We start from the raw sequence: 13501 nt of genomic DNA on the forward strand, positions 1-13501 counted from the left end.
AAAAGTGAGGAGACCGCTTGTTCCTTGATCGGCCTTCCCACCCATTTTCTTTCTGTAATGGCCAAATGAATCTCATCACACCCGGGAAGAAACCAAGCTCAGTTGGGTTGAGTTCCTGACTAAGTTGCAGCAGCATGGGTCTGCACCTTGGGGTATGGTGACTGATTCAACTATCAATCAAGACTACTGCAAATAAAATAAATGAAAATAAGAAAACTTAGTTGCTCAGGATCAATGTTTAAAATATCATTAAATACGAATATATTGATACTTGAATTTTACAGATATATCGAAGAAATATCGATGAATATTTTGACAAAAATATCAATAAAATAGAAATGGTTAAAATTTCATATAAATATTTACAAAACTTTAAAAAATAATAATCAAATAAGGAAAAATACACGTATTAAAGTTATTTTATAAGTGTAATTAATACAAGTATTATTAAAGATAATATTTATTAAATTTTTATATAAAAATTAGTTAAAATTTCTTTATTCATTTATTTTAAAATAATTTTATTAAAACATGTTTTTATTATATTTTAAATAAAAAAGTTAAACTGATATATATAAAATATTTTATTTAAAATTTAATTTTTAAGATTTTATTACAAATTTGTGATGACAACTTTTTCTTAACATTAATTTATTTAAATAATTTATCTTATCAAATTAATTTTAATTTATAAAATATTAGAATTTATTAATTTTTTTATATTGTAGCCATTTTTGAGTAAAATTACATTTTTACTCTCTTCGATCACCTCTGATATATGATATTTCAGTGAAATATCCCAAAATTTCAATCCTTGGTTTGGAGGAGCATGTGTAGATACATCTCCCTAAAGTTACTATTATATTCTTATATATGGGTATCAATAATTGATAGTTGTTTTAAGATACAACCTTGATGACTATCAGCTGTCTCTTCTTTATGATCGATCACATTCATAAAAACCCATATTGGATTATAAAAGTTCAAAAAACACATTTTTCAAACACTATTGCCATTAAAGCCCATATGGGATAACCCCATTAAGGCAATCAATTACAAATTATGTGATCGTTGATTTATCTAACTAATAACCTATACCTTGTAGCATTTTTTGACTCAAGCTCATTTAGGGTAACAACACATTGGTATCACTATCATCTTAGATACGTCTCATGTATATAATATTAGTAGAACCTCCAAAGAAAAATTGAAAAGAAAAGAAAAATTAATAGGTAAGAAAATCAACTATGTTGCCATTCCCTTACAAATTGAGACATCTCTACAAATTAATCTTTTTCTTTCCCTCAAAAAACCTGAATATTTGATTATGAAAACAATGGAGAACTAAGAAATTCCCTAATTCCAAAATGACCAAATCTCTTTGTTCAAATTAATCACATAATACCTATTTATCTTGTCACATATCTTATGACTATCTTAAAAACATTCTATAATTGATATGGCAGAAAAACATTTTGTTTTTCATTTGACTCAAAATCTAAGAATAAAGAGATATTGAGAAGAGTCACTCTTATATAAATATTAATTTACGATATAGTCTTATATAAATTTGACAAAAAAAAAAAAAATTCATATTTCATGTAGCATAGTTTTTGAGGAAGAGATTTAGGTGGTGTTTGTTTTTTTAGTTTTTATTGAAAGCAATTTGTTTTCAGAATTTAAGTTGTTTGTTTTTCTATTTTTTCATAACTTATTATAAATTTTTTACTAAACAGAAAAAACAAAAATATGTAGCTTTTCTTAAATAGAAAAAATAACATATTGGTTTTTTTTAATTTTTTAATACTTAATAAAAATAAAATACTACAAAAACAAACAATCTAATATTTAACATTATTAAACATTAAAATTCTATTTAAAATTAAGTAAAAAAATAAACATCACCTTAAACTCAAATCTACTTTTTAAAATTATTGAATGTCATCAAAGGTTGTACCCATCTTCACAAACTATATATTTCTTTAAAAAAAAAAAAATCATCAGTCGCAAATCTCCATAAATATTATTTCTACTTTTATCAAAGTTTTGGCTCAAAATTGTTACGTTTAAAACTTAAAAAACCTACATATTGAATTCTCAAATAGTTCTCAATCTAGTCTAATCCCTTTTGCCACAAGTGGATAAAGTTCTAGTTACGCAAGACTCCTTTTTGATCTCATTATTTCCCAATTCAGAAACCAGGAGTAATGGAGTGTCCTACTGGTTCACATGAGAAATCTTTTTCAGCTTTACTCATCAATCAATGTATATCACGGTAAGCATAGGCCCAGCTCTCCCACTCATGCATGACTTCGTCTCCAAGTAATTAATCACTTTCTAGTCAAAAAAACAAAGAGAAAACATCTTCACTTCGTTATCACACCCATCCTCATATTCACTAAAAAAAATTGTATGTTTTTCAATATTTATTGAAAACTTTTATTGGTTTAATCTCGTCTTTTTGTATTCTTATATTTTAATCTCATTAGTTTGTATTTTTATTCAATAATCTAAATTTATTATAAGTATCACTATAATATCTTGGTATTTACAAAGGATTAATCATATCCATTTGAATCAATTGTCCTTATCATATCACTTATAGATGAATTATTCTAAATAATTATATATTATTATAGGTCCCGGGATGAGTGTATTCGTCTAAATTTGAATAAGTGTGAATAAATATAAACCACGTGAAAATGATTAATTTGAAATCTAGAAATATAAATTATATGTAATTTGAATAAATCGTTTTAAAAAAACCATTTTTTTATTTCAAATTAAAAAATGAAAAAAAACAAAAAAGAAAAAAAAGACAGCATCTTTATGAGAAGTGTGCTACATGAACATAGACGGCTTCCCCGGTTAGGTTCGAAAGCTAGATTCCAAGCTGTCCATGCATGGGAGAGTTGAATTCTGGTGGTTGTGAGACCACCATAACCTGTCTTTATTCCCTTTAATTCACCTCATCAACATCGTCAGATGATCCACATATCCAATCAAACCTTGGAATAAGCAACCCCCATTTCCATACCAGTTTTGCAGATTCCGTGTCCCAAAACATAAAATTCGGGCGAATCATTCACGTGGGAAGATTGACCAATCCAACCACTCGGCACCGACGACACAAAAATATTCAAAATCCAACTCCCAGGGAGTCAATTCCGAGGGAGTTCCAAGGGAATTACAATGGCCTCCTGGAATTCGACTTCGCTGGAAATCGTATATCAAGTATTTGGATGGACAGCTTTCGTTTCCTGGTCAATCAGTTTCTACCCTCAAGTCATTTTGAATTTCCGAAGAAAAAGGTTTCTTTTTTTTTTTTTTCTGGATTTTTTCTGTCTTATCCTTCTTCTTCTTCTTTCGTTTTCTCTCGAGATTCTAGTAGTTACTTACTTAGAATTGTTGGTAAACGTAGTGTTGTGGGCTTGAACTTCGATTTCGTGGTGCTCAACTTGACGAAGCATTCGTCGTATTTGATATACAACGCGGTTCTCTACTTTAGCTCTGCTGTCCAGAGGCAGTACCGTGAGAAATATGGAATTGGACAGGTTTGTGTTTTTGGGTTCTCCTTTTTGCATTTTCTATTAATAAAAAAATTTCTTCATTATGTTTCATTTTTGTGGTCCTAATCATGATTACGGGTATCAGAGTGACTTTTTATATTGGGAATTCCATAATTCCTGTCTTGGGGATGTTGAGACTTCGAATGAGGGTTTTTCTTTTTCCCTGTTTTTGGAATAATTTTGCAAATTTTTGGAAGTTTTTGTTAAGATTTAGACAAATTTTTGGTGTTGCTCTAGGTTAAAATCTAGTAAGTAGTTTATGATTTTGAGCGATGAATTTATGTCAAGGGTACCTTGACATTGCAAATGGATGGGTGAAATTTTGAATGCCATGAATGAATTTAGGGTGTATTTGATTGTCCCATGGGTTCATAGCATACAGAATTTGGTACAAACATGTGGATGTACACAGGAATAGGCCACTTGTCCTTTTATGATTTGTAAGCCTGATAATGAGGATACATCCTTTGAGGTTAAACTTTAAAGCATCTATGGGTTCTGTCCCAACAAAGCCAGTGGAGACTGTCATCTGTTACCTCTATCTCTTCTTGAAGTCTTGACATCCTGTTTCTTTATTGCTCTAGCACATGTTAACAATCTTACCTGGATACCTACCCTCTACCTGGATGCTCATAACCTCGAGCTGGGGAGTAGGCTTAGGAAATGCAATTGGGTTTGGCTCACCTTGGTGGTGGGGTTAGCTTGGCTTAACATCAAGTATATGGGATGGTAAAGGGGTCTTGATTTGGTAGTAAGAGTTGGAGGCCCCATCAAAACAAAATAGGCAGAAAGCTTGATTAGTCTATATCAAGGAGAGGGAACCACTAAGCAGAACACGCGGAGTTGTAACCACATGCTTTTCCAATGGATCAATTAGGTGTATGCATGGTGGTTGAGTTATTGGTTCATGTACACATCTCGCTCTCATCTTGGGGATACCTCACCATCTGCATGGCTGACCTCCTTTGGCAAAGAATCAACTTTGAAATTTATTCTGTTGTTTTTTTATAATATTGAAATGCAATCATTTCATTTCAATTTCTTTGGTCACCGGAACTGATGTTGGTGATTTTTTCAAGTTAGAAGTTAAACCATGTGGGCTGCTTTTTTGAACAAAAAATCCTTAAAAAATGTTCAAATATGTCCTTAATTATTGAATTTAGGTTGTCATCCTATCTCTGTAGGCTTCTGAACAAGCTAATTATCTCTTTCTATTATGAATTGTAGCATTGGTTTTTTGACAGAAATTGAGGTCAGTCCACAGCTAGAGCTTTTGATTAGATGGGCAGAGCATAGAACTTTTTGGAAAAGCCTACTAACATGAATCCTAAAAATTCAAGTATTTGACCCTTGAAATAGCTGAAATATTGGTTTGGATTTGTTAGCCCACCCCAACTAGTTGGATGAGGCTTATTTTGTGTTAACTTAAGATTTGTTTTGCAAGCCTCATGTCCTCCTGTTGGCTCGAATTATCAAATAATTTAATACACAGTTGAGTATTTTCTTTTGAAATTTTCTGGGATTTTGGTGTCAAGGGATGAATCATACAATCTAAGAAGATGACACATGGTTTCAAAGTTTGTGGCATTTGGAGTATCTCATTACTTTGCTTATGTTAAAAGGGTGGAAGAGAACAAGTTGTTTTAAGTGTTCCATTTTTTCCCTTTTTTACAAATATGTGGTGATACGCTTTTTATTACAGATGATACCTGTGGCTGCAAATGATGTTGCTTTCTCAATTCATGCTGTTATCTTGACAGCATTTACTTTGTTTCAAATTGCAATCTATGAGGTAAGTGGTTTGTTCTTCTCTGATCAGTCAAATTTTCTTGTTTTGTTTAAATTCTTAGTGTTGTCAACTTCTTTGTAGAGTCAATTTTCAAATTTTATTTGTTGATGTTTTTTGCAGCGTGGAACTCAGAAGGTTTCAAAGATTTCCATTGGAATTGTTTGTGCTGCATGGTTATCAGCTGCAGTTTGTGTGATCATAGCTTTGCCAAACCATTCTTGGCTTTGGCTGATTTCAGTCTTTAAGTAAGATGCCCTCTTATGATGATTTATTTCATCTCTATTACTGTGTGATTTTTGCATAGAAACATCATGATTGCACACAGTAGCGTTTAAACACGCATTATACACAGTAGCGTTTAAACACGCATTATACACATACATGATTATATTTTTTATACATTGCCTTTAGAAGTATCAATTTGACCATGTAAGTGAAGGATGGGCTGGATATTAACAGAACTTCACCTATTATGGATCCAGTGCATAAGTTAAAAATATCTCACCTACAGTTCTATGGTATTTAACTCCTTTACAATCAATTCTTCATATTATTGGAGAAAAATTAGAAAAGGTGTAATATTGTTGTTTGGTAAAAGACTGAGTAATGTGTAGGTTTGTTGATGGCCCTAAGGTTTAAGTTTCTGTTGGATAATTGATCAAAGACTCTTGGCTGGGTATTTAACCTTCTATATTCCTCTTTGAGTTGTTGGTATATGGGATTAGAAACAGCACTATTTTTAATGCTAGACCTTTCAGATATCATAATTTGAATTTTAATCACCCCCTTCCCTGTAGCTGTGGATAAGGATGAATATTATCTTGAAGGCTACTCTCTATAAGATCTTTTTCAATATGAACAGATCACGCCTTATGGCTTAGAGTAAAGAGGATCTTTTGCATATCAATTAGTCCTAGAATTGGAAGTATATTCTAGATTTTGAATATTGAAATGATTATATTTACCATTCAGAATAGGCAAACTTTTGACCAATATTTTAAGAGGCATCAAGAAAATGAGCCTGTTTGGCATTTTCACTAGATTTCAGCACTTTAGTTGAGAATTTTCTGCAATTTGTTAGAGATTTTCCTCATTCATCTCTAATCTAGGATATATTAGTTTCACGTGAGGATTAAATTCCAATTAATCTCTTATCATTGAGAAATTGGGTCATCTCTGTTTCAAGTCATGGAACATTGTATTTTGATCAATATTCGCTGTTATTTTTGCTTTTGGTGTTGCAGTGTAATAACAGGCTGCTTGCAATCGCTTAGTTTTGAATTATTGTCTTGAAATAGCCAAAGCTTTGTTATTGTAAGTTAAAGAGCCCCAGCCAGCCTCCTCTCCTTATATGTCAGAGTTCCCCTATACAGTAGGTTTGGGGGGGAACCTCCCTGCAGGAGCTTACCCACCCACACATGAGCATGCATGAGACAGACAAATGAAAAAAGAAGAAAGAAAGAAAAATGAAAGAGTGGTATTATGCTAATAATAATTAATGTCTCAGAACATCAAGCTTTTCTTTTAGTATGCCTAGGCAGTGGAGATTTTCTTAATTGCTTCATCCTATATCTTCTTTGCCTATTATATAGGTGGTTAGTATGTTCATTTGTGTTAGTTCTTGTCTAACTTTGTGCAACTTCAATCATGGTGCAGCACAATACAAGTTGTTATGACGGTCATCAAATATGTTCCGCAGGTCAGAATTGCCTCCTCCACTTTGACTTGTTAAATGCTGTTTGAAGGAAATTTTGTTAGTTCTTTATTAATTGACTTTCTGGTAGATGGATAATAAACATTCTCTTATCATTGAGAAAGTCCATGCATGCATGATTCATAGTTTTGCAAGCACTTAAATTTAGGATCATTTATTTTTTTTCCCCTTTTTTCTATTTTCTTTATCAGGGTTACAAAAAAGGAGACCTGGGGTTGGGAAGAGGGGGAGGGGGTTTTTGGTAGGTGTGTGGTGGTTTATGTTAGTTTGGACACGGTGTTTGTACACAATACAGATAGGAACACTACCATTACCGTATGGTTGTGGGAGCTTGCTCAGTCATTGATCCTGCAATTTAATTGGATTTAGAGATATTACTGAGTCTGACCATTCAATTGTGGGAATGAATTTGGGGAGTTTCGGACATCCCATGGGAAAAATTTCTACATTCTCATTATGGCAATAATTTCTCTTAGGAGATTGAATATTATGATGGACCTTGTGCCTATTAAAGGTCAAGGCTTCATTCGAATGTGAATTTTGATCTGCCTAAAATGCAAAATGCAGTTAAACACTTGAAACACAGATTACATAGTATATGCTTGATCTATGTTGTTGTAAATCCTATTTCGAAAAAGAAAATGCTTCACCATCTCTTCAGAACTCATGGACATCAAAGTACATTGTTATTCTAATCTTTCACCTTTTCCCCATTGAATGGCTACCACATGAATGGCATGTATGAGTTTCATGAATCCTAGACTTTCTTCAGTGTGACTCATCATCAACTGCAAAAGTAGGTTTAGCACTCAACTCAGCAGGGCCTTATCTTATTTCTCCATTCATTTTTTTTCTTTTTTTATTCTCTTCATGATTGATGCACAACTAAAATGAGAAACTGGCTGGTTTTGAGCACTGACTGGCCATCAATTCTACCTATTCTCTAGCTGGGTGCTAATTGTTGAATCTTTCTACACTCTATGGAAATGAAATGAGTTACTTATGTCATAATGAAAGCATGCTGATATGGTTCCTAATGTTTTTTAAGTCTGTCTTTTTTCTTGATATGATCTTTGTGGTTATTAGTCGACATGGCTTTGTGGGCTTCATAATTAGAAGGGAAGAAGACTTTGTATGCCTGTAAATGCTTTATTTGTTGATGGTTTTTGTATTTCTTTATTTCAATTAGCTGCTAGTCTAGTAATCTATACTCCATTATTGACTCATGTTTAAAATATAGGCATTTATGAACTTCCGGCGGAAGAGCACAGATGGATTTAGCATTGGCAACATTTTACTTGATTTATGTGGAGGAGTGGCTAATTATGCACAGATGACAGTGCAGTCTATAGACCAAGGTGTGTCATTTGTTCCACTACCAAATAGATATTGCCATCTGAAATTTATGTACTCACATGTATGAACTCAATGTCTTCTTCCAGATTCTTGGGTGAACTTCTATGGAAATATAGGAAAGCTCTTGCTATCTTTGGTATGGAATGTTCATTGCCTCCCTTACTTTTATTTTATTTTCTATTCCTCTTACTTTTAAGTGCTACTCATTGATCGGTTGAATGTTATCTTTTTATGCGGCCACCACAGTGTAAATGATATCAACTTAGCTCTGGAATTCTTGTATAGGAAGAGACACAAGCCAAAAGACTTATATTACTTACAAATTTATTTTTCTTCTTATTCTGTTTCAACCTAATTAAGTAAATGAAAGTCACATATTTAGTCAGATACTTATGTTGCATTTGCATTTTTGGGGAAAAACCTTTTGCAGGTATCTGTCTTCTTTGACCTCATCTTCATCTGCCAACACTACCTGCTCTATCCTGGGAAGAAAGCGGGTAAATGTCCTAAACTTGGTGAGGAAAGCACGGAGCCACTTATTAAGTCATCTGATCACCCAGAGTCTGAAAATGTATGATCAAATGTATTCTATCTTTAAGAAACTTATAGTTTCATACAAAGATATGTAAATTTTATATAGGCTTAACATCAGGTTGTGATTCCCAACAGTTCCATAGAAGAATAGCACTGAAGAACAAATCTCCTCTATTAGATTATAATACTGTGTGTCATCCATTACATTATAAAAGTAGACCCCTTGTTCCTTAATCTGTCTTCCCATTTTCCTTCTGTAATGGCCAAATCTGATCTCACACCCGAGAAGAAACCAAGCTCAGTTGGTTTGAGCTCCTGACTCAGTTATAGCAACATGGGTCTGCACCTTGGGGGTATGGTAGGTGTGATTTCAAATGCTGACGATTTCTTAGTTTCCATTTTTTTGCAATTACAGGCTCCGAAAATAATGGAACTTAAATGCAGGGCTGTGATCACACGTTATCAGGTTAGCTTGTAGCCAGGTTTCTCAGCATCACTATCAAGTTCTGAGGTTTTATTTTTTCATGATGTTGATATATTTCTCAGGAACTTGATGGAGATTCTCAAATAATATTAATAATCTGCAGTTTGGATATATTTTCTGTTTGTTCTCATCTCATCAAGGATTAGTATGACAGGATTGGGATGCCTGTATCATACATATTGATTTTGGGCCTCATGGTCCTAGCCCGATATGGGCTGGGCCGAGTTCCAAACACTCCGTCCTCTTACCATCCCTCAACCCAAGTACCAAGTACCAACAATATGGTAAAAAATATTTAATAAAACAAGGCATTTAGTTCGTATAATTATTGAATGTTTATTGTCACTACTAAATTTGGGTTTTGCAAACTAAAGAAATTATTTTCCTTCGATAGTATGTGAGACTATAAAATTTATTTTATTTAAATTTTGAAAAATTATAAAATATGTAAAAAGGATAATGAAACAAATTCATAGTTTTGTATTTTTAGTTTCATTAAATTAATATATTTATTTTTATTTCATTATTAAAATATTTTTAAATGTCGAAACTTAAATTTAAAATTATCATTTATATTATACTAGTAACTAATGATATATTTAGGTCTAACCGATAGGAACTTGTAGGACGAATTGGCCATAGCAAGTTGAGGAAAGTTCTTTTATAATATTTAATATTGTTTTCATAATATCATCTCTAAGTCTATCTTTTCTTCTATTTTTAGTTTTCCATAAATTAAGTGATGAATTTTTAGGTTTGTCAAAAATAAAGAAAAGATAAAAAAAAAAAAAGTGATGTTTATAGAAGAAATTAATATTTATTTTATATTTTTAGTTTTAATCCATGCTCCTTTACTATTACAAAGGTGTAAATAATTTCAAAAGGTTCTAGCAGATTTAACCTAAGGAAAGATCATTTAGCAAGTTATGACATTAGGCTCTAAAACTAGACAATTGTTAAGTTATGTAGTTAATATGATCATTAACTATTTATCATAACCGTTGTTTAAGCTTGGCTTGTTTGCTAAAAATTATAAAACATTTTCCTTGAATAGAATATCTACTATAAGAAAATTTAATAATAACATATGGTTGGATATTAATATTTTTTGTTTAATTAAAATAAGAATGATTTCATTAATTAATTATTGATCTTCCACATAATTTTATAAAATGGTGAAAAAGTTAAATATTATAAACTTAAAAAAAAACCTTCACAATGTATCCAACATCCAATTGAATTACCTTTTTAGACATATAAACAAATTAAGGAATGATTCGAGTCAAATAAATATATCAAATTAAAAATATTAGGATGGAAACAATCAACGTATTATTATTTATTTCTTAATTATATTATTTATTTAAAATTTGAAGAATTAGATTAATATATTTATTTTTTTATTTAATTATTAAAATATTTTTAAATATTGAAACTTTAATTTAAAATTATATTTTATAGTAGGTTTTAAAATCTTATTTTACACCATGATTTTAGGTCTATTATTGCCCATGAGCGAGTTGAGAATTATTAGCCAACGTCACGTTAGGTCGAATTTGTGTGAATTAACTTTCTAATCCTTCCCACTCACGTAAATTGCAAGAAAAAGAATATTGCCATATTATAATATTTAATAAAGCTTTGTTATCATCAATCTTTTGATTTTTTTAAGGTTTCTCAAAATTGAAGAGAAATTAATATTTTATTTTATATTTTTAATTTTAAATATTAATTATTTTGTGATTTATGATAATAAATAGAATTTTTATTTAATTATATAAGTAAATAAATATTTAATTTTAAATTATAAAACTGAAAAGAAAACTGCTTTTAGTTTTTTTATTGATGAAGTGGTGGATGAGCTGTCGGTGAAGTCTCGCCTTTTCTCTTTTGCTTGATGCCTTGCTCCACAAGGACAACGACTCATTAAACTCCTTGCTTCCCAAGCTTTCTGCCCAATTCCCTCTATATTTAGAAAATCATTTTCTTTAACATCCCATTTATCACTCGTCAATTTTCCATCTGCCCAAACATGAAGAGAGAGGGTCGCCAACACGGGATGGTCCGCTCCTACCGGATCCTACCACCGCCCTGGAATCCCAATTCCCAAGAGAGGTTCGTTAACAGGTTCGATTCGCCTCCGACGGCTGGAGTTTTCACGAAGGTGTCGTCGAAGCCCACCAATCACTCCAAGTTCACCGGGGCGTGCTGTCGGACGAAGTGCCTGGACTGCCATCTGCTCCCGGCTTGCAAGTCAAAGGGCAAGACAAAGGGGACTCAGAAGATGAAACCGCGCGACATGGTTTCCAATCATCGATTGATCACTTGGCGTCTGGTGGAAGGGAAACCGGGATTGAATTTTAATGGGATTTCTGCTACTGAGGTTTTGGATCATTTGAGCCGGGAGGATTTTTATGATGATCAGTATTACAATGGTGAAGATGAAGATGAAGATGAAGTTGAAGCTTGTTACGATGGTCATTACGACGAAGAAAAAATTGAAGATAGCGGTCCGTGTGATGACGCACGCCCCGATGATGGACCGATGGCCGAAGAAAAGGAAATTGAAGCGGGAGGGATTCAAATCAGCGGTGAATCCGATGAATGCGATGTAGATGACGATGAAAACAGTTTCTATGAAGTGGGGTTTGTTTGGGAACAGGTAGATGGAGATGAAGGTTGGTGTTTGGTGCGAGAAATGTAAATGTCGAATATTTTTTTTCTTTTTTTCTTTTTTAAATTCCTAAAAAAATGTACTACGCACTGTTTGGGGTGTACAGGTGCAAAAGTAGATTGACAAGACTATTATTAAAGGGTCTTGTACTTTGATTTGTGTCCAAAGCCAAACGGTGCTTATTGTCTAGCTTTTTAATTCAATATTATATTATGTTATATTTTATTTCGTCTTTTCAGAGAGCATCCTCCTTTATTCTTTATTTGTTGCCTTTAGAGCGTGGCATGAGCTGGAAATTTCCTTAGTCCAAACTGAACCAATCCCAGTAGAGATGGGAGTTGGAAGGACTCAAAAAAGACTCAGAGCTACACGTCATTGGAAGGGTTTATCTTATCAAGTATAGAGAGAGAGTCACAATCTGAATCAGGTTATCCACTCTAATATTTAATGTGGGTTTTCGTGTTTGGTCCCTTGTTCATGCTTGGACGTAATTTAGGGTTGTTGACTTGTTGTTTCGATGAATGTTAATTTAGATTTTACATTTAATTTATTTTTAAAATTAATTGAAATTAACCTAGATTTAAAATTTATAAAATATTTAAATTTTTTTAAATATATGATTGCTTTTAGTTAATTTGGATCAAATTTTTTTGGTCACCCATGAATCAGTATAGAAGTGTAGAATTTCTTTTTCTTAACAATAGATTTTTTATTTATATTCTCCTTAAGAATTAATGAGAGGTTTTGGCTAATATTTAAAGTGTGTTTAATAGTGATTCTATAAAGTGTTTTTAATCTTTCTAATTCTTAAAAAATAAACACATTTTTAATCCCACTAAGTACTATTTTCTTGAATTATCTGAAATAATAATAAGTTAATAATTACTTGAGTATTTGTAAAACTTAATACTTATTATGTAATGATTTAAATTGATTTTAAGTTAAATTATTGATTTAATGTTTATTATTTAATTTATACATTAAATATTAAAATTATTTGATAAAATTAACTTAAAATGTATTCTAAATTATCAAATGGACATATTTTTCTTATAAATTATAAATAAGATAAAGAAAGTCGAATAATAATAGAAATTGTGTAATAATAAAAGAGATTATAAAAAAGTAAAATAAAAATATTAACTTAATAATAAGTTAATTATTTTTAATTATTATTTAAAATTTTATTTTATTTTAAATTATATTATTAAATTATTTTATCAAATATACTTAATAACGAAAGTATTCAATCATTTATGAAGGTAGTTTACGTTTACCAAACACTTTGAGACCGGGAACAAAATTTAGCAAAGCACGTGCAAGTCACGGGTGAGATGGAGGGGTGGTAAAGGCCGTTTCAATTCATTACAGATGCGCGTGA

The 13501-nt window shown here is 31.7% G+C and overlaps 3 protein-coding genes across 5 annotated transcripts in view; all 3 read left to right on the top strand.

The window, feature by feature from the left end:
- LOC117931108 (cystinosin homolog) overlaps window positions 1-28 on the top strand; it is a 6536-nt gene extending 6508 nt beyond the window's left edge. The window contains exon 8 of the mRNA XM_034851982.1: window positions 1-28. This exon is cut by the window's left edge and continues 346 nt beyond it. The gene's annotated coding sequence lies outside the window, so the exon portion shown is untranslated.
- A 2923-nt stretch (window positions 29-2951) lies between these two features.
- On the top strand, window positions 2952-9559 carry LOC117931404 (cystinosin homolog). Of its 3 annotated transcripts, XM_034852388.1 has the most exons (10): window positions 2952-3311; window positions 3422-3554; window positions 5272-5361; window positions 5479-5603; window positions 7015-7057; window positions 8313-8430; window positions 8515-8564; window positions 8859-8925; window positions 9378-9428; window positions 9509-9557. In XM_034852388.1, exons 1-9 carry the CDS (start codon window positions 3193-3195, stop codon window positions 9398-9400), a joined length of 768 nt encoding a protein of 255 aa, XP_034708279.1. In that variant the 5' UTR covers window positions 2952-3192; the 3' UTR covers window positions 9401-9428; window positions 9509-9557. The 3 variants fall into 3 exon arrangements, with proteins under 3 accessions (XP_034708279.1, XP_034708278.1, XP_034708277.1); XM_034852387.1 differs by having other exon boundaries at window positions 9378-9559; XM_034852386.1 differs by lacking the exons at window positions 9378-9428; window positions 9509-9557 and having other exon boundaries at window positions 2958-3311; window positions 8859-9196.
- A 1801-nt stretch (window positions 9560-11360) lies between these two features.
- On the top strand, window positions 11361-12358 carry LOC117929700. Its single transcript, XM_034850080.1, has one exon. The coding sequence runs from the start codon at window positions 11479-11481 to the stop codon at window positions 12148-12150; it is 672 nt and encodes a 223-aa protein (XP_034705971.1). The 5' UTR covers window positions 11361-11478; the 3' UTR covers window positions 12151-12358.
- Window positions 12359-13501: the final 1143 nt, after the last annotated feature.

This window comes from Vitis riparia, chromosome 14, assembly GCF_004353265.1.
Source record: "Vitis riparia cultivar Riparia Gloire de Montpellier isolate 1030 chromosome 14, EGFV_Vit.rip_1.0, whole genome shotgun sequence".
In the NCBI taxonomy this organism is placed as follows: domain Eukaryota; kingdom Viridiplantae; phylum Streptophyta; class Magnoliopsida; order Vitales; family Vitaceae; genus Vitis; species Vitis riparia.